We start from the raw sequence: 20,855 nt of genomic DNA, 5'->3' as shown, positions 1-20,855 counted from the left end.
AAGGATGCATCTAAACGCTGCAGGTCAGTAGGTCTCGAGGACTGGCGAAAGAAATAAAGAAAAGGAAAGAAGCACCGGACACGTCACTGTTACATCCCTAACCCTCCAAAAGCCTTTTTGTAGATGGAGCGGGTAGTAAAGAGGATACTTGCTCTTTTGATGAAAAAAACCTACACAAATAAAAACGTTTTCTCCCGTTGGCTTCAAATAATAATAATATTAAAAAAACGTAACGTCCACGTCTCATAGACCTTGATACTTCACGTGGTTATTGTCATCACCTAGTGGTCAAATTATGATATTACAACATGACCTTTTTCTTTTTTTTTAAAGACATCTGATCAATTTTCCACAGATTTATTTGATATGTAATAAATCTACTCATGGCAGTCATCTTAGGTCACTGCAGATGAAACAAGGCCCTTTTTTTTGTGGTTCCTGTTTGGCTCGCGATATAAAATGTGCATTTATGCTAAAATCAAAGCACTGTATTTGTATAGCGCTTTACATCGCTACACTTTAGCCCTGTGAAGCTGGAGAGCAAGAGCCGGATCATTTTGACTGTGTGACAGAACCAGCAGGTCCCATCCTGCCTTCCACAGGACATACTTAAATCTACAGTCACAATCCAGTAGTTACTTATGTTTCCAGCCCCCTCCCCCCAGTGTTTTGCAGAACATGCCTTTCTTTTCTAGATTTATTTTTTAAGTCAATTCAGGGTTACACAGAGAAACACTTCTGCATGGCAGTCATGCTGTAAAGGCAAAGGCTAAGAGTAATTACCTACTAACAATCAACAATCTGGCTTAGAGGAATTTACCAAGAAAAATCAAACGTCAGTTTCTGTACTACACAAAGGTAAGAATTAGACTCAGTGCTTTCATGAAAGGTTGCAAGAAGCCCAGAGAACAGTGAATATCATGACCCACAGTGAAAGCTGGAACACTGTGTAATAAAACAGAATCCCACATAGCCATATTATATTCAGTGCAGCAATTACCCTCTCGTCTTTTAACAACAGTCCATAAGAGACTTCTGGAAGTTTATTTATGACGTATTGCTGGCATCAAATTTAAAATATGCAAATTTCCTGCTATAGTATGATGTCTCAGTTTAAACATCTGGTGTATATTTTATGCTGTACTGTAAATAAAATATGGGTTTCTAAGATTTGCTGATCATTCCATTGTTTTTATTTCCATTTTGCACAGTGTCCCAATATCTTTGGAGCTCACAGAAGGACAAAAATACAGCTTCGCCCACTCAGTGAACTCATTTTCCTTCCTATCAGATCTTTATGACGCTGAGCTTCCCTATCCTCACATCTATGTTTTCCCACAAACTCTTAATGCTGGAAAACTAAGGTGCTTTTGAATACTGTGTTGCGATGTGCAGCAGGAGCTGGTTTCAATGACGCCCAAACGTCCTATTAAAAAACAAAGCAATAATGATACAGCGGAAGTGAGTTAATGCTTTTAATTCATAAGTCTTTAATATATCATATTATCATATATCATAGTTGGAATTCAGTTTATATGTTAACATACTGCATTATTGCATGTACTTGGGGATCAGGCAAGTAATGGAAGCCTGCATAGAAATGTATTTAAGAAAGTTTCTTAAATTTCAAAATGCCTAAATGGAACAGATACATCTGTGTTAGTCAAAGCGTTCAGAGACCCTCCTTCATGCTTGCTTCATCAGGAGTCAACGACTCTCCACAGAGTGAGGAGCACCACAGGCCACAGGGAGGTTGGGCTTGCAGCACAGCACTTTGGGACTCGTTCTGTAAGGATAAGAAGAGCACAGCTTGTCTCATCCTGTTTGATGGAGCCTGACAGTGATGCGTCTGCTACACAGTTAACACTTTCTGCTGCAGTTTGAATGAATTAACTGCACTTTTATTGAGCTCGAGTTCTTTTAACTTCTTTGATCTGTTCTCTTGACACATCAAGTTGCATGGATTCAACTGCGGCACTCCACACCATGCATGAGTGGACAACACTCATATTCATTTCAGTGTTGTATCTGGCAAGCTTTAGGATCGAGGAAACGTGATTAGAAAAAGACATGAGCTCATTTATTTTAGATTATTTTAACCACAAATTCTGTCTCTCACCTGCAGATCTATTCTACTGTAAAGATGTATTAAAAATAAATAAATCAGTAACATTGCAAGCACTAGTTATTCAGAATTGTTAAACCTGGCAGTTATTTTCTTTGATATCTGATTAATTATCGAGTGTGCTATTTTTCAATTCAATTTTATTTTATTTATACAGCGCCAAATTGCAACAACAGTCGCCTCAAGGAGCTTTATATTGTAAGGTCGACCCTACAATAATACATACAGAGAAAACCCAACAATCATATGACCCCCTATGACCAAGCACTTTGGTGACAGTGGGAAGGAAAAACTCCCTTTTAACAGGAAGAAACCTTGAGGGGCGGCGCCATCTGAGAAGGAAGACAGGATAAAGACATGCTGTGGAAGAGAGACAGAGATTAATAACAAGTACGATTCAGCAGAGAAGTCTATTAACACATAGTGAGTGAAGAAGAAACACCCAATGCATCATGGGAATCCCCCGGCAGCCTACGTCTATTGCAGCATAACTAAGGGAGGATTCAGGGTCACCTGGTCCAGCCCTAACTATATGCTTTAGCAAAAAGGAAAGTTTGAATTTTAAAAGTAGAGATAGTGTCTGTCTCCTGAATCCAAACTGGAAGCTGGTTTGCCAGGAAATTGTCAACTGTATGCTAACCATCGTCCCCTAAAGCCTAGAACATATTCAAAATGCTTTGGATGCATTAGAGCAGCGGTCCCCAACCCCCGGGCCTCGGACCGGTCCGTGAGTCGTTTGATACCGGGCCACGAGAGTTGAGGCTCAGGTGTGAAATGTATGGTTTTCAGGGTTTTATTGGTTTTCAGCGTTACTTTGTTATCGTTTTTATGGTTTACTCGGTTTTCCTGGGTCTTTTCAGTGTGTTATGAATAAATCTTCTTTTTTCGGTGCTAGTTTTATTTTGTTGTATTTATCCGCGACACCTTAAAGGCCGGTCCGTGAAAATATTGTCGGGCATAAACCGGTCTGTGGTGCAAAAAAGGTTGGGGACCGCTGCATTAGAGCACTTTTCAAAAATTTTTACATAATAATTATTGATAAATCCATTTTAAATACTAGGACACCGGCAAGCATCAACTTACTTTGATATTTGTGTCAATTATGCAAAATTATTACACTGACAAGCACAGTTGGGGCTCAATACTGGCACAAAATATTGATTTCATTTTCCAGTTTTAGCTATTGTAAGTTTTTACAATGGAAATAAACAAATCAACAAAAGCAAAACAAAAAACCCACAATGGATGAAAAACTATTTGTTAACATTTTGCATATGACTGGGTAGTATTAGCAATTTATAGCAACAGGAAATCAGGAAATAAATCACTTTCTCTTGTATTTTGATTACAGTGAAGATTTAAGACTGGCTGGGCCACTGACCTTTAAATGATCACCTGCTGAACTAAATCCTCGCTATGAGTCTCTGTCTCTACCCACCTGTGAAATTTGCTCATCAGTTTAAAGGTGGCTATATGCTTGTGAAATTTTGCACACATGCAATCCCAAAGTGGACAATGTCTGTCTATAAACGGGCATTCAACACTTCCCAAGGTGCTCAAAATGACCTTTGTGGTAGTTCCAACTAGGCTTTTTACAACTGCGTTGCATCTTTAAAGTAATGATTATTGATTAGTTGATCTCCTTTGCAAAAGTATTACATTTCTCTCCTAACCATGGAACCCATTCTGGGTTATCTGGTGAATAAAATGTTGGCACACCGGGACAAGAACATCTTGCTAAGAAATCTGGGGGCAGAGTTGGGCTGCTGTGTAATGAATACTTACGTTTTTCTTTGTGTGCCTTGTAGTCTATGGTGATATTCTTCGTTTCAGTCCTCTTGTTTCTTGTCAGTGTGCATGTGAAGTTTGTCACATTACCAGTCTCTTGCAACTCGCTAAGACTGTGTTCTGTTAATGGGACAGTGTAATTCTTGCACATCGTGTTTTTCATTGTAGCCAGTATACCTCCATTCGATGTCTTGAATTCACAGCTGAAGGGCATATAGGGAGGTTGTGAACAGTCTTGATAGTAGCACTGCAATCTTTGAAAAGATCAAATGGTATGGTTAATATAAGGCACACTCCATTTAATGTTAGGGTTCAGTACAGCATATGCATTCGATGTGATAGTGGCATTAACACTGAAAGCTCGAACCTGAGACTGTTATTTTCCTTTGTGTCGATGCAAGCAGTAAACACACCAAAATCCCCCACCTTTTTGGCAGAGATAGAGCCTGTAATCAGATGTTTGGATACATCATGTCATACACAGTCACAGTCAAGGCGTTCTTCAGATGTATATACAAAACTCCAGTTCTAATAGTTCCCCCAAACTAAACTTTAGAACTTCTAGTGCTGATGAACTATCATTTAGCTCACACACTTTAGTGCAGGGGTGGGGAACTCCAGGCCTCAGGGCCGGTGTCCTGCCCAGTCCTGCTTCAGTGTTCAAAAAAACTCACTTTGATTTTTGAAAAAAAAAGCAGGACATTCAGCTGTTCAGGAACTTTATTTTCAATAGTTTCCATTCTTATAGAGCAGCGGTGCCCAACCCCCGGGCCTCGGACCGGTACCGGTCCGTGAGTCGTTTCGTACCTGACCGCGAGAGTTGAGGCTCAGGTGTGAAATGTATAGTTTTCAGGATTTTTATCAGTTTTCAGCGTTATTTTGTTGTCTTTTTATCGTTAACTCGGTTTTCCTGGGTCTTTTCACGTGTGTTATGAATAAATCTTCTTTTTTCGGTACTAGTTTTATTTTGTTGTATTTATCCGCGACACCTTAAAGGCCGGTCCGTGAAAATATTGTCAGGCATAAACCGGTCCGTGGCGCAAAAAAGGTTGGAGACCGCTGTTATAGAGGGTTCAAGCTGCTCTTGTTCGTAGACTGAAAGTTACCAGCAAACCTGACAATCTCTTAAGTGAGAAAATGAATGAATACATCCATAATCACTACAGATCTCACATTAACACAAATGGAAATTTGGACGTGACAATTTTGCTTTGCAGGCAGAAGTAGTGTGTGTGAAGGGTCTCAGTTATCAAGGTCATGGTAGTCTAAGAAGCTTGGAAAGAAAAGCGACTGGACTTCTTTAAGTTTCCTGAAGATGTTTCGCCTCTCATTCGAAGAGGTTCTTCAGTTCTAACACTGGATGGTGGAGAGTCCCAGGTAGTTAAGCCCTAGTGGGAGTTGTGTCTCATCACATGAGCCAAGGTGTGAAAAGGGATATGGGTCCTTATCAGCAGAGTTTCGGGTGAAACCATTGTGAGACCTTGCCTTAATCTATCACGGGACCTATTGAGATCACCTGATGCAAGATGTGAGTGGGCGTTGAACTGCATTGTTACGCAAACAATACGCAGTCTCGATTTCTTCTGTGGGATTTGGATGGTAGGCTCAGAGCTCAGTGTAAACCACATATATCATGTATCATTACATTAACAGTTCAGGCTGGTGTTCATGGTGTAATTGTGTAGGGATGGGTTAATCTTTGCACACACTTTGGGTCCCTTAGTACCAACTGAGAATCATTTAAACTCCACAGTCTACAGTGCATCCAGAAAGTATTCACAGCACTTCATTTGCTCCACATTTTGTCACGTTACAGCTTTATTCCAAAAAGTGTTCAGTCGGAAGATCAAACTTTGAGCCTGAGGTCCAGAGCGTTCTGGAGCAGGTTATCATCAAGGATGTCTCCGTCCATTGCTGTGTACGTCTTTCCCTCCAGCCTCTCCCAGTTTCTGCTTCCAAAAAAAAGAGATAGACGTCCTTCGGGAATGTTCACCTCTCTTGTCAGAGTAACAATGGAGCTCTGTGAGAGTGACCATTAGATTCGTGGTCACCTCCCTGGGTAAGACCCTTCTACCCTGGTCCCTCCTGCTAGCCATGCAGCCAGCTCTAGTGAGTCCTGGTGGTTCCAAATTGTGCTCACTGAAACCTTCAAGGCTATAGACATTGTTCTGTAACCTTCCTTAGACCTGTGCCTCGTTACAATCTGATGTCTGTAGATAATCCTCAGTCATCCAGGTAAGTAAAAACAGTTGATTCTGTTCATCTGGACGTTTTCAGTGGAAGAAACGTTTCGTCGCTCATCCAAGTGACTTCTTCAGTCCAAACTGACTGCAGGTTTCTATTCTATTCTAACATTCTTGACAAATATCTGTTGTAATTTTTCTCTTCTTTATATCCAATAATGATTTGCCTACATTAATGTATTGCCATGTCCACGTAGGCCTGAAAGCCACTGTACTGTCTGACTGAATTCTTTAAATGCTTTAAAACTTTAAATGCTCCAGCTTCATTATCACCAACCCACCCAAAACTACTTTATCCTTTCCTCTTTCCCAACAATTTTCTAACATTTCTCTAATACGATGACTTTTATTATGACCTTTCAAATTTATACAATAATTAACCTTTAACACTTGCCTTGTAACAATTCTTCGGATTGTACTTGTAAAGCACATATTGGTGTTGTCTTAATCGTCCCTAAACAAATTATCAGTGCACCGATCATAAAATACCTTCCCTCCAATCCATACCTCCATTCCTACATACTCCAAATCCCCTTTCTCTTATTTTATATGGAATACTACACTCAATGAAACACACCCGCTGTCACGGTTCTGGGTCAGTTTCGAACCAGTATTTTGAGTTTTGATTGTTAGTTTATTTTTTGAATGATTGTTGTGGTTTTGGGTGTGATGATTATTATTATTGTTAGAGTTCCATGTTTCTGTTTATTTGGGTTTAAGATTTGTGCTCTCATGTTTTGTGTGGGTTTAGTTTCATGTGTCATTTTCTGTCTGTCTCTCTCTGTCGAGTCTGCGTCTTAGTGTGATGGTTTCTTGTTCCTGTTTTATTGTGAAGGTCTGCGTCTCATGTGAGTGTGTTCAGTTTTACCTCTGTCTCATCTTGTTGATTATTCCCAGCTGTGTCCACCACCTGTGTGTAATTCCCCTGTGTTTCTCTGTGTGTATTTTAAGTCGTGTCCTCTGTCATTGTAGTTGCTGGTCCGTCTGCATATCCACCATGTTTCATCCGTGTGTTCCCTGCCGTCATCATCATGTACCATCGTCTTCCTTCCTTTATGTTCAGGTTCGTGTTCGTGCTCAGTAGTCTAGTTGTCCCAGTATAGTTTAGTTCTCCGTTTTGCCGTTTGCCTCTCTTTTTGTGTTCAATAAATCACCTTTACACCTTCACGACTGCCTGCGTTTGGATCCTCCTTTTCCTTTTCTACACGGCTCTTTTCACTCGCCGTGACACCCGCCTCCATTCCCTTCTTTCCTATCACATCTAACTGCAGTATATCCAAATAAAGTCCAAAAAAGTCTTCAACCATATTTCCTGTATACAAATTATGCCATGTTTTTCTGTCTGATTGTATATAAACTGTTTATAATCTTGACCGTTTGACAAAAGACGACTTGCATTCCACTGTAGGATTAATATGGGTATAAACTGAACCATTACATTCCCCTTCTTGACTTGCCCAACTACAGTTTAGATATGAAGAATATCAGGTGAACTATGACATGCCGCCTTCACAATAATCTGAATCGTTACCGTCTTGGACTCATGTTGCATTTATTACAATAAATGTCACCATCTTCTTCTTGTCTTCCTCCATTTTTCTTTCAACCGTGTCCACAGCCTTTTTCATTACTCGTTTCTTCCCTATCATGGGTTTTTCACTCGGTCTCTCTTGCTCAACAACACGCCTCTGCACCTGTCACTTCCTGCAGGATCCTCGTTTGTTGAGCAACTGTCTGCTGCCTCGGCACTTCACATCCCCAAAAAGCAACACTGTTCTCCTCCGCAACTACAACATTTTGGTTTTACTCCAACTCCACATTTTCCTTGCTGATGATCTCCAGAACATCGGACACATCTCCTCTTTCCTTTACACATCTTAGCAATATGTCCAAATTGCTGCTAACACCTCATTGGTTTGGCGTACAAACTCCATCACACTGAAACGCATCAATCCAATGAAGATCACCTGTGGTACCTCTTCTGTTTCAAATTCCACCTCCACAGGTTCTGTTTCTCCTCTCTGTGGACCTCTTGTCATTAGTCTTACTCCTTTAACTTCCCTGTTTCTGAGTTATAAATTCTCACCCATTTCTTTCATATTTACATTTAACAGCACTACTACAATGGCTCCTTTATTTCCATTATTTCTCTTTCTACTACTCTTACAGTTGTTTTAACACAAACCCCCACAGGTTTCTTCACTTTTACCACCTCAGCTTCTGTGTTACAACCAATCAGCAGATTCCAATCTTCAAGAATCTTAGCATTTTTGATTTGTCCAACTTGTGCTGTAAGTGTTTTTCTCAACTTAAGAGGATTGATTTTCTTTACGCCCTCTTCTTCAAAGCTTGCACTGACATTTACAGATTTGTCTTCTGACTAGGGCTGGACCATATCATACCGTTCATGGTAATACTGGTATAATTTTGGGCAACAATAGAAAAATGAAATATCGCGATAGAATATTAGTAAAACGCGCATGCGCAGTGCCTTTGTTTTCATACGCACACGTCGGAAAAAGCATGGCGGCGAAAGCAAATCGTTGAATGAAACAGATGAACCAGAACTGGTTTGTAAAAATGCTGCAGCTTCAGTGGTGTGGAACTGGTTTATAGTGATGTGCAGATCGATCCTGAAATATCGATTCCTCCGATATCAAACATTTATGTTCTAGAATCGATTCTCACATTAAAATATTGATATTTTAGTAATTTAGGGTAAATTTGTAGTTTATCACTAACAGGAACACAGTGGAAAGAAACTATAACATTCGGATTGTCTACATTCAAAGGAACTACTTCCTCTTCCGCCTTTCATAGTCATGTGCGAAATACGGCTGTATAACAATGGCTGAGTGTAATTGTGCGGACGTATTTTATCTCCACAAACAGCTGAGACGTGGTTTGTGTCACGGCTGGCGGGGTGAGCCGTGTGGTGTAGGAGGAAAAGGACCCAAAATGCAGGCAGTTGACTGGTGATGAGAGTGAAGTTTTATTTGCAGAAGTGGAGCGACTGAACAGGTAGTGAGAAAAGACGAATGACTGAAAAACCTAGACTGGGAAAACTAAATAACAAACCTAAGCATGAAACGGGGAGCAGAGAATGCAGAGCGACGTCGTTACACCGAGAAACACAGACGATCCGACGATGAACAGAAGCCAACACACACTATAAATACACACTAGGTAATGAGGAGATGACATGCAGGGGTGGACACAGCTGACACTAATGGACATGATGAGAGGCAGACCTACAAAGTAAAACCGGAAACACACAGACTGTTTTGCAACAAAAACGCAGGGACCTGAACAGAGCACAGAGGGGAGACACAGCTGGGAGCAATTAGGCTAACGAAACAGGGGAGAGGTAAAACTGAACACACTGACATGAGACATGAACTTTCAGAGTAAAACAGGAAACTAACAGACACAGAGAACCAGACAGGACACTGAACTTGACAGGCAGACTCATGAGCAGACACAATGACACCATGGACAGACAGAGGGAACACAGAGAAGTGGGAGCAGGCAGGCAAAGAACAGAAACCTAACAAATGGCAAAATCACAACAGAATGCACACTCGGAATGAACAAAAGCATAAGGAAACACAAAACACTGAGTCCTCAGACACAGGACCATGACAGTTTGCGATACATGTGGCAAAAAAGTGAGGTGTTGTGGCCATAATTGCCAACCTTGAGACCTCAGAATTAGGGAGACATTCAAAAGGGCTGTTTTGGGGGGGGGATAATTTTACAGTGTTTATTTATCGGATAAAATACGTTAAATGTCACCGTTATTATTGGCCGGCCTGGAAACACCGGGGGTGTCCAAATTCAGAGGCTGCTTCCACCTGAGGACCCGCCCTTCGCGGTCTAAAGAAAGCCGGGTAGTACGTCACGAGCTCCCTCAGTGGAGTGAAACTCTGCCGTCTGCTCCTTGCTGTCTAAAATATAACCGGGCGCTGGCATAAACTCTCGACCGTCTCACACTTTGTTTAATTAGTTTTCTGTTTGATGTTTATTCAGCTGTGTGAAAACCCGGAAGAACCCTCCCGAGGGATTAATAAAGTTAAATTTAATTTAATCTAATCTAATAACTTTAATCTCAGCCAAACTGATTTACTCACGAACAAATAAAACACTGAAAAAGCCAAACAAGAACATTTTTAAGTTAGCAAAGTGACTTATATATCATGTTTAACGCGAGCAGTGAAAGACCGCGGGGGGTTGAAGACGATGTGTCGGTCGGCTCAGATGTTTGAAGTTTACACAGCTACATTCTCACCTGAAAATGCGACCCAGAAAGACAAATAAGAGTAATATTAAAACTGAGTAGCTGCCGCCATTGTTGTAAACTGGAATTGGCTGGGCCGCGCTATGAATATGCAATATGGTTTTCCAATTTTGTTGCCCGGGTGGAAAATTGGGAGAAATTCGGGAGAATGGTGGCTCCGGGAGATTTTCAGGAGGGCCATTGAAATTCGGGATTCTCCCGGAAAAATCGGGAGGGTTGGCATGTATGGTTGTGGCAACATCACTAACCTTGTCAAACACCTCAGAGTAAATCATATCACAGAATATGACAAACGTATGTTGAGGCGAACTGAAGAGGAGGACAGGGACAGGTGCTGCTAGGGCGAGACAGACGTCTCTCACAGAGTCCTTTAGTGCTGCAGGCAGGCAACGTGTTCAAATAGGCACAACTTCATTTTTTTTTATTTCTATATGATGAACTCTGCGTTATTAAGTGATAAGAACAAATAATCTGATGTCCTGTAATCATTATGACGCTATAATTTGAGATACAATAAATAAAATAAGTTTTTGTACAAAGTATCGGTATCGGATCAGTATCGTCGATACCACCCTGAATATTACTTGGTATCGGATCGGAAAGGAAATCAGTGGTATTGCACATCACTACTGGTTTAGCTTTCGTCCGTCAGATACACAACAAAGCACTATTTTTGGTGGAGCATGCTAGCGGGCCGTCGTTATTACTGTGTTGTTTGGAAAATACGGGGCACTTAAAATCAATCCTTTGATTTCTCTGAAAGTCGACAGAGCCCCTTATAATCCCGTGTGCCTTATGTTTGAACTCTGGTTGTGTTTACTGACCTCGAAACGATTTTATGTGCACGGCGCTCGAAAATCTGTCAAATGTTTCAGTACGACTTTGCTAAGCTACGAAGCCGCACCGCTTGATAGATTGTCGGAGCATTACGGCTATCGTAGGCGGAGCCTCGCGGAGTGATACGTTCTGTGCTTCAACATAATGTTACCGTATTGTGTGTGTTTAACCTCTTTTTAAGTTTTGTGGATATTATACATGGTTATGCTGAGATTATGTCGGCCAGTTTCCACTGAAATGCCTTTTGGTCAAACTGTCAGCGAGGAATTAGCACTGTTACATTTTTATATAACTTTAATGCACATAAAAAACAGCTGCTTGTTTAAGTGCAAATACACTGATGGGTTTTTTTGCACTAATAAAGTTGTGGAGTTGTAAAGCATTTTGTCTAGTGTCAATTATATCGTCAGTTATAGCGTTATCGCAAATTTTCAAATGTATATCGTGATAAATATTTTTGGTCATATCGCCCTGCTCTACTTCTGACAAATCGGTTTCTTCTGTACTACCCTCACGTCTCTCTTTTTCCTCTTCCTTTCACTTGCTCTGCGCATGTTTCCACCCTTCCCCACCTTTGCCCTCTCATTCTCTTCACTTGGACCACCAATCACTTCCTCTCACCTACCATCCATACTATTCCTTTCATTTTTTCTCCTTCCATCAAGGCCATACCCTGGATTATGAGAGGAAGCCTGCAGGTGATTGTTACCCTCAGCCAACTCTCCTGTGAAACCTCGCTCACTCCTTAAAAAAACCCCAATCAACTCCAAAATCCACATTGTTGACACTGAAGCAGTGTTGCCAACTTAGCGACTTTGTCGCTATATTTAGCGAGTTTTCAGACCCACTTAGCGACTATTCTTTTTCCCTAAAAAGTGACTAGCCACAAATCTGGTGACTTTTTCTACTGTTATTGGAGACTTATTTATGACAACTTTTTGACATGAAAGCGCGTATCGCTCTTACTCTCAACAAGCAGCGGGTGCTGCCGTGGGCACCTCGCCTGTGCCACTCATGGGCAGAAGATAGTCCTCACGCAGCTGCTATCAGGGCAGGAGATGTTCACACCTGCGTCCAAACCGCAAATGAAACGCGCATGAGCGAAGCCGCTGCTCCCACACTGACTGTAACGCAATCTTTTCTTGTTGTTTTGTGGATCACAAGGTTTAAAACTACTTATAAACACACACACACACACAAAGTAACTCCCCCAGAATGCCTACTTTGAGTCACTTTTGCTGGTCCAGGCCCGGGTAAAGGAGCAGGGTTGGAATGGTGACATTAAAAACAACAATAATTGCTAAAAGAAATTTAATTTGTGGTGACAATTAAATTCTAAATGCATTTAACTCACTTTATGTCTCTTCCATGATTTTATTTCTGTCTCCAAAAACGTAGGTTACAATTACATTAGCATGACCAATTATGCAAATTAGGCAATGATGTCATTTAGTGACTTCTAGCGACTTTTAGGACAGCCAAAAGCGATTTTCCTTACTGAGGAGTTGGCAACACTGCACTGAAGGCACACAGCTCTCCAGACCTGCCAGTCAAGCACCTCACACCTCTGACACTTTCCACTGTGAGACCTTATATGACTGTGCAATGACAATAAAGAGTTATCTTATCTTATCTTATCTTATCTATCTTATCTTATATACACAGGCCTGTGCCTTTCAAAAGCATGTCCAATTAACTGACTTTTTTCCACAGGTGGACTCAGATCAAGTTGTAGGAACATCTGACAGACGATCAATGGAACGTTGGAACATATATGTAAATATGTGTGCATGTATGCATGAGTGTATCCGTATGTTTGCAGGTGTATATATAACTTGTACATATCGTTCTTGTGTAAATGTAAATTTGTCTGTGTTATTTTGTAAATACATAAGCTATTGGCATCTTTCCATGTGTGTGAAATACACAAACTGCCTTTCTTGTAACAGTGACAATAAAGAGCCATTCTATTCTATTCTATTTCACCATGAGCACTAGCTCGACCTGTTGCCTGTAGTACTAGCGAGGTGTAATTAACGTGAAGTATCTGGTGAGCAGATGTATGAATATGAAGCTACTTCCGTAAGATTATTACTTTTACTTAAGATAAAAAGTTTTTTTCTTCCAATTTGCAAAATATTTATCCAGCACAATATTACGTTTAAATTATGTCTTTTCCTTGTCATCTGTGATAGGACACAGGGCTGAAAATCACATCCAGTGTTTTCTAACACCAGTTTTCACTCTGATTTTATTTCTGATTAAATATTCAGATTTTCTTGTGGGCCTCCTTACAAACTGCTAGTAAAAGCCTGCTTCTAAATAATGTTGCATATTCTTATGATTAGCAAAATGACTTCGAACACTACAGCAGATCTGTTGCTGAATATCTATGGGCCGGTGTCCTGCAGGTTTTAGATCTCACCCTGGGTCAACACACCTGAATCAAATGAGGAGTTCATCACCAGGCCTCTGGAGAACTTCAAGACATGTTGATGAGGTCATTTAGCCATTGAAATCAGCTGGACACATCTAAAACCTGCAGTACAGCGGCCCTGAGACCTGGAATTGGCTGTTGTCTGCTTCAATGTTATAATGATGGATTGCATTTATATAAAATTGACAGACAGAGCTGGGGATCAACTGGCAGTGTTCCAGTTACAAGATGAGCTTCCCAATCCCCTGAACCACGATCGCCCCTTATGACTGGAAACAATGTTTTCAGCTGATAATGGTTCTTATGGGTTGTTGAGCCCAAGAGTTAAAATATGTGAAATTCTTTTCAAATTACCTTTAAAACTGAAGCAATGTGTTACAACTAGACATTCATTCACTAGTACCTAGATTTACACGTACTATGTATTAATTTATATGTCTAAACAGATCCTTCAAATAGTCTAACATATTCAGATGTCAGTGAAGTAAGCTTACCCATGACGAGGAAGAGAAGAGCCCCTGGGACTTGCATTTTCCAGATCTAGTGTTTGACAGAAAACAGAAAGAAAGCGTGATGCTGTTGCCTTGAGAAAAAAAGTATCTGTAATATTATTTATTATTTTAACATATCAGTGATATTTTATCCAGTCTTTACCTTAACCCTAGAACACTATCGCCGGGAGATTTTCACCCGAGCAAATGTATTTACATAATTTTCAATATGTTGCGTTTGTCTGAGTGTGGTGGGTCCCTGGGTAGCTTCAGCATTGTCTTTGACGTCTTTGAAGGCGTGGGTGTTTCCCTACCCCAAATCCCGCTTTTTCCTACAGGCATGTGTTCGGGTGAATTTCACCCGGCAATAGTGATAGAGGGTAAAGTAGGTTTTGGGGGGATTTCACCCGGTGATAGTGTTAGTGTATAAAATCAGGTGATCTTGCCGCATTTCAAGGGTGACAACATTCAGGCTCACCATATTTACTGTCCCTCTTCAACTACAGCTGTCACCCTGTTGCAGGTTTAGTGTCTTTGGCATCCCAGCTAGTGAGTAACACATAGGTAAGGTTTGTTTAACTTGGCAATTGTTAGCTCCAGTGCATTTCTCTTTACCAAAGAACTAACCTTGGTGTACTTCCTCCCTGACAAAGCTTCAAAAAAGAAGGTTGTACTGCTCCTGTCATCCATGCATACACAACCAAGCATAGGACCCACTCGTAAGCCTGAAGTGATTGAATTTTACAACAAAACAAAGGGAGGTGTCGATACTTTTGACCAGATGTGCGCTCACTATGGTTGTGGAAGAAAAACCAAGAGATGGCCCCTTTGCGTGTTCTATGGCATGATCAATGCTGGTGTGATAAACTAATGGATCATTCACAATGAGAATGCAATGAAGAGAGGTGAAAACCAAATGCAGAAGAGGCCTTATATGCAGGCTTTGGCATTGGCACTCATCAAACCATGGGCAGAGCAGAGGCTCCCCTCTTCAAATCTGTCACGTCAACTCAGAGTCCTGATCTGTAGCGTGCTCGACATCCCTACCCCTGGCACTCTTGAAGGTGAGGCAGGACCAGTGGCAGCAGTGGTCCCTTAGTGAGGTGTGCTGACTGCCCCACAGGCTTGGACAGGAAGACGCGATACAGGTGCCATGTCTGCCGTCGACCGGTGTGTCCACGCCATTACTACCCTGTGTGTACTGACTGCATGTAAGGAATAGGTAAGTAAGAGTGGTCCTGGAATTTGCACGTTATCCTTATTTAGTGCAGTGGTTATAAATAAATATCAACAAGTGGTGATTTCCAAGTGAATTCATATGGTAAAAAAAAAATTTTTAGTCAACTGGTCATTTTTACCCACTCAAAAAATGCCATTTTTTGTTTCTCTCTCCTGCAGCTGTTCACGTGTCAAGGAGACTGTGCCTTCACCAGGGAAGACTCAAATATCCCATGAATGGGTGGACCAAAGACCAAGTTTCCAGCATCATTATATTTTTGTTTAGGATTTGTTTTGTTCTCCAACTGCTAATTTTCCAGAAATTTTGGAGCATTTTTTAGGGTCCCCCCATGAAACTTTTTTTTTCCATTTTCTTAGATATGGCACAGCTGAAAATACAAGAAAACCACTCTAATTTGTCATGTGTTGTCATATATTTTATATATTTTGATGACAAGTACTTTTTGTTGGGTATATTATATTTGGTAAAAATCACCCAGCGTTAGTGATGGTGTTCTAGGGTTAAAACATTTGTTTTTTACAGTTTGAATTATGAAAGGAATTTAGTCAGTCACAACACATCTTTGGTAGTTTATAGGAATATAAAAACCATCAAATAAGAGTGAACCCAGCAAACATTTTTTAAACTGTGACCATCCAATGTTTGCCATGGAAAACATAAATGCATGTGCTTTTGTTTCTTTAGCCCAGTGACATCTAATCCACATCTAATTTGACACCCAATATCAGCATTATCAAGTGTGGTTAAGTAGGATTGTGCTACAAGGCGTGCTCAGCTAAGGTTTACTGTACTTTCTACATGAGTACAAGGTTGCACGTCTTCTGAGAACGGACGCATATGGCTACAAGTGCTCTAGTCTATCCTTACATGCTGAAGAAGAAGATGTAGAAGCACTATCACAAAAAACTACATGTGGAAGACGGTGACGGTGCAGTGGCTCTCACTCTCAGACACTTCTGGCCTTGTTTTGTTGTTTGTGCACAAGGGCACTCCATCCCACTGATATGACAAATATATATTGATATTATGCTGACGATATGACGTGGCACAGCCCAAAAACAGAATCGGTACATTATTTGAAGGTGGTAACTAACTGGTGACAACTAATTCTGTGGCTGTGGGGTGGCTGTAGCTCAGGTGGCAGAGCAGGTCAGCCACTAATCAGAAGGTTGGTGGTTCGATCCCAGGCTGCCTCCTGGCTGCATGCCAAATATCCTTGGGCAAGATACTAACCCCATGTTTGCCTACTGGTGGTGGTCAGAGGGCCCGGTGGCGCCAGTGTCCGGCAGCCTCGCCTCTGTCAGTGCGCCCCAGGGCAGCTGTGGCTACAATGTAGCTGCCATCACCAGTGTGTGAATGACTGAATGTAGTGTAAAGCGCTTTGGGGTCCTATGGACTAGAAAAGCGCTATACAAATGCAGACCATTTACCATAATTCATAAAACACAATATACAAATAATAATGTATAATGTGTATGTGTTAGTCCCCATAGGGAAATAGTTCCTCTGCATTTAACCCATTCACCCAGTGAAGCAATGGGCAGCCACCAATGCAGCGCCCGGGGAGCATTGTGTAGGGACGGTACCTCAAGGTAGCCATTCAGTGGAGTTGAACCCCCGACCTTCCGATCATGGGGCCACCACTCTACCTACTGAGCTATCCCTGCCCTCCTCCATTATTGGAGGGCAGGGATAGCTCAGTAGGTATCCCTGCCCTCCAATAATGGAGGAGGGCAGGGATGGTGCTATTGTCGTAGGGGTAGTGCAGCAATGCTCTGCTTTTCTCCAAGTGAAGAACTACAATGTTCAGATAATCTGGGTAAAGTTTAAATGACACCAAAGGTTATTTCATGAAGGAGAGCCAATAAACAAAAAGGAATAATTCAAGCTGTAAAACTGACATTTAGAACTTACTACACATGTTCTTTAGTACTTTGCAGAATTAAAAAAGGGATTTCCTAAGTAACCTCCCCAAGCAATTTATTGCAACTTGTGCTGAATTTAACGTGGAAAAACATTTAAAAATCGTGCCTGATGCGGTTGTGCTAAATGCCGTTACGAGTGTTTGGAATTCAAAGCAGGTCATCTAAAAAAAATACAGCGCTTTTCTACTCTGTCTGAGCACTCAAAGCACTTTACACAACTAATTCATTCACCCAAGCACTTTTCTCTGAGCTTTTAAGTGCTAAGTAGTCTACCATTTATACACATTCACACTCCGATGAATGCATTGGAGAGCAACATGGGGTTAGGATGGGCCTAAGGATATTTGGCACGGGATCGAACCACTGACCTTCTGGTTAGTGGCTGACCTGCTCTGCCACCTGAGCTACAGCCACCCCAGTAAACTGGAAGATTGATGGTTCAATCTCTGAGCCCAATCTTGGGCAGCTTACTGATCCTCAAGTTGTCTCTGAATGTTAGCTAGATAGACTTAAAAATTGCATGGAAAAAATTGCTTGAGACATACTGTATAATGTGCTTTGGTCAGCAGAGCACCGCGTAACATCAGTGTGTAATAGCTAGGTTTCATTTGACGTAGACGTGACGTCGACGTAAAGCGCGAAATTTGACTGGCGGTCGGAAGTGAAAAAGATAAGCGCAAAATCACAGACAGACAGTACGCAAAATGCCTATGTCCTGTTGTGTTTACGGATGCTCCAGTAGGTCGACCAGAGAAACTGATAAACGGTATTTTAGGGTACCAAAAATAGCCCAACGAAGAGGAGAAAAATGGAAAATTCTAACCGAAAAACGTAGGAAAAAATGGATTTTAAATTTACGTTTACAGTCGGGAGGAGCAGAGTCTGCCAATGCCCGTGTCTGCAGCGACCACTTCGTCAGAGGTAATGTTATGTTTGCAAACGAACTTATTAGCATTAGGTTGTCGTTAAATTCTCGTTTACTTAGTGCTTTTAAGTTAGTAGTCTAATATTGACTTGATTGGGACTATAGGCTGCCCAAGTGCTTTGGATGACGAAGAGTCGGAGGACTGGGCTCCGACGGTCAATCTCGGCTACGAACGAAAACCCAGATCGGAATCAGTTCTCAAACGAGAGAAAAGAATGAAGCTTAAGGCAGAACAGCATCGATGTGCAGAGGCGATTTTGGATATGCAACAGACGGCTGAGAGCCCGGATTTGAGCCTAGTGACAGTGGAGAACAGGCTACTAACCCTGCCATACAATTGCAATGAGCTGCAATCACTTCTCCATCCTCCTTTGCAATTACCCAAGTCTTCAGAGGTGTCTCGTTAGACCGCTGAGAATGGTTTACCTTGAAACAAACAACTGTCACTCTAACGAAGTCCTAAGGATGTGGCATGTTTGTTGACGTTAAAGCCGCTACCGCTAACTGTTAGCGTGTTTAAGATAAAGCAATATAAGAACAAACACTCACCCTTGCAAATACCAAACTGTATCCATCACGGAGACGTTTTGTTCCAAGGTTGTGGACCCACCCGCTGACAAAAAAATTGTACGCCTCCAGACTCTTGAAAGCTTTCATTTGCTGCCTAGTGTAGTAAGAAGTCTGGAGGACCAAGTAGTTGGTGATATCCACAGCCTCGATAGTAGGCAAATCCTTTACTTCTGTGGTGTATTCGGACATTTTACGGATCACGTCCGATATATTTTTTAACTATCTGTTTATATCTCTCCCGAGAAACGGGGTCTAAAGTTGCACAATAGCTGCTCTCCTGACTCTCCACAGTGTCCTCCATGTTTACTTCCGCCCTCCACTCAAAAATCGCGCTGCCTCCGCACGTCATCAGAACCACGTGACCGCAACCCAACTATTGGTGCAGATAAATGGCTAGAATGTAGAATTTTAATGAGACAGAATGGACTAAACTAAACCCGAACAGAATGGAGAGGGACTGGTTATTACAGCCACCTTCATTTATCGTAGCTCATGGGTTAGCTTGGGGGTTCAGGGTCTCCTCATTAATACAACCACATAATCACATAGTATGCAGAGAAAACAGGGCCCAGTAACTTCAACACAGGTACGATCAGGACCTAAACATAAATGTTGAAATGTTGTGTTCTCCTTAGAACCCAAGGAGAACACAAATCCACATTCAGTACTGGGTTTGTCAATACTTGCGTCACAAAGCGTCTTCAGTATCTGCACGACACGTAAAGAGCATAAAAAGAAAACCGCAAACAAACGCGCTTTTTTCTGCGCACTTGTGCTTCAACCAGCTGATTTTAGTTTAACTGACAGGAGGAGAAAACTGGGAATCTGCAGATGTGAGAATTGGAGATATGAACTTTTAATTTTTATTGTACAAAAAGACAAGAGTGCGATGGTAATGTGCAAGCGCTGCCAGGACAGAACAACTTTGGCTCTTTGAAACTAACGCGAATCTGCTGCGGCGTATAGTCTGTCTGATTCATTCTATAAGAACAGTTTCGGCTGCAGTATAAGAACAATAACACGACGCCTTTGTGCCGCACAAATGCGCAAAAAAAACTTCTAACAAGGAACAAGTGACGTTCAAGAAGAGGGATGCGTCGAGCCGGGGGAAGTTACGTCTCAAAATTTCATTGTGATATTTTATTGATTTATTTTTAAATCAAGCCGTGAGGACCGACCCGTTATGGTAACTCAAGGCAGAAATGTTTGCTGGATGTGGTCACAGCTGAAATGTGCACATGATCACACGTGTCGGCTGAACAGGCGCACAGGACAGCTCTGCCTGAATTAGTGGGTGATCTATGTGAGTGTAAGTGTAGTGTGTCTTACCCTTGGTCTTCCTTGGTTGCCTTGAGTGATTTGCAAGAGTTGGATGGCAGAAATGAAAAGGGAAAGAAAAACATCCGTGTAATGGGCAGGATTGGGCATGATGGAAGCAGCAGCTGGGGTGGAGTTTAAGTGCTGCTGCAGTGCACACATTGTCCCCCACTCGGCATTTAGAGGATTGATATTGAAATCGCTTGTTAAAAAAAGAAGTTTTTTTGCTTGTGTTTTATATGGAGACTTAAAGGTTTTGAGCAAAATGCATAAAATACAGGCAATTTATAAAATGCCAAAAAAGTTCATCTATCCACACTTATCTAATTTTTCTTGTAGTCAGTTATTTATTCATTTATTCCTATTAGATTTCTAGATTTATTTAAACTTTCTTTCTAATGTTTCCACTTTTGCACCCTATAGCATCCACTTATATGCCTCAACTATAAAGCGAAGGGCGGCACTTTATTTACTTTTTTAATCTACCAAAGAGGCACAAACTCAGATGACACTTTCACCAGAGTTTGTTGTGTGTGACAGATAAAGCTCTCCATGCACTAAGCAAGCACATGCGCATCCATAGGTGTTGATAGTACCACAGTTGAACATTATCTCTACATTTACTGCTGCACATTTTATTTATTTATTTTTAAGGTCTTT

General features: G+C 41.4%; 1 protein-coding gene across 2 annotated transcripts; it reads right to left on the bottom strand.

Moving 5' to 3' along the window:
• Window positions 1-1,460: 1,460 nt before the first annotated feature.
• On the bottom strand, window positions 1,461-20,366 carry LOC113036816 (uncharacterized). 2 transcript variants are annotated; one of them, XM_026193334.1, is made up of 5 exons: window positions 20,208-20,366; window positions 14,222-14,267; window positions 4,281-4,359; window positions 3,911-4,167; window positions 1,461-1,786 (listed from the first exon to the last, which is right to left on the bottom strand). In XM_026193334.1, exons 1-5 carry the CDS (start codon window positions 20,355-20,357, stop codon window positions 1,701-1,703), a joined length of 618 nt encoding a protein of 205 aa, XP_026049119.1. In that variant the 5' UTR covers window positions 20,358-20,366; the 3' UTR covers window positions 1,461-1,700. The 2 variants fall into 2 exon arrangements, with proteins under 2 accessions (XP_026049119.1, XP_026049118.1); XM_026193333.1 differs by lacking the exon at window positions 20,208-20,366 and adding an exon at window positions 18,858-19,281.
• Window positions 20,367-20,855: the final 489 nt, after the last annotated feature.

The sequence above is a fragment of the Astatotilapia calliptera genome, chromosome 14, assembly GCF_900246225.1.
Source record: "Astatotilapia calliptera chromosome 14, fAstCal1.2, whole genome shotgun sequence".
Taxonomy (NCBI): Eukaryota; Metazoa; Chordata; class Actinopteri; order Cichliformes; family Cichlidae; genus Astatotilapia; species Astatotilapia calliptera.
Note: the sequence above shows the minus strand (reverse complement) of the source record. Positions and strands in the feature narration are given on the sequence as shown.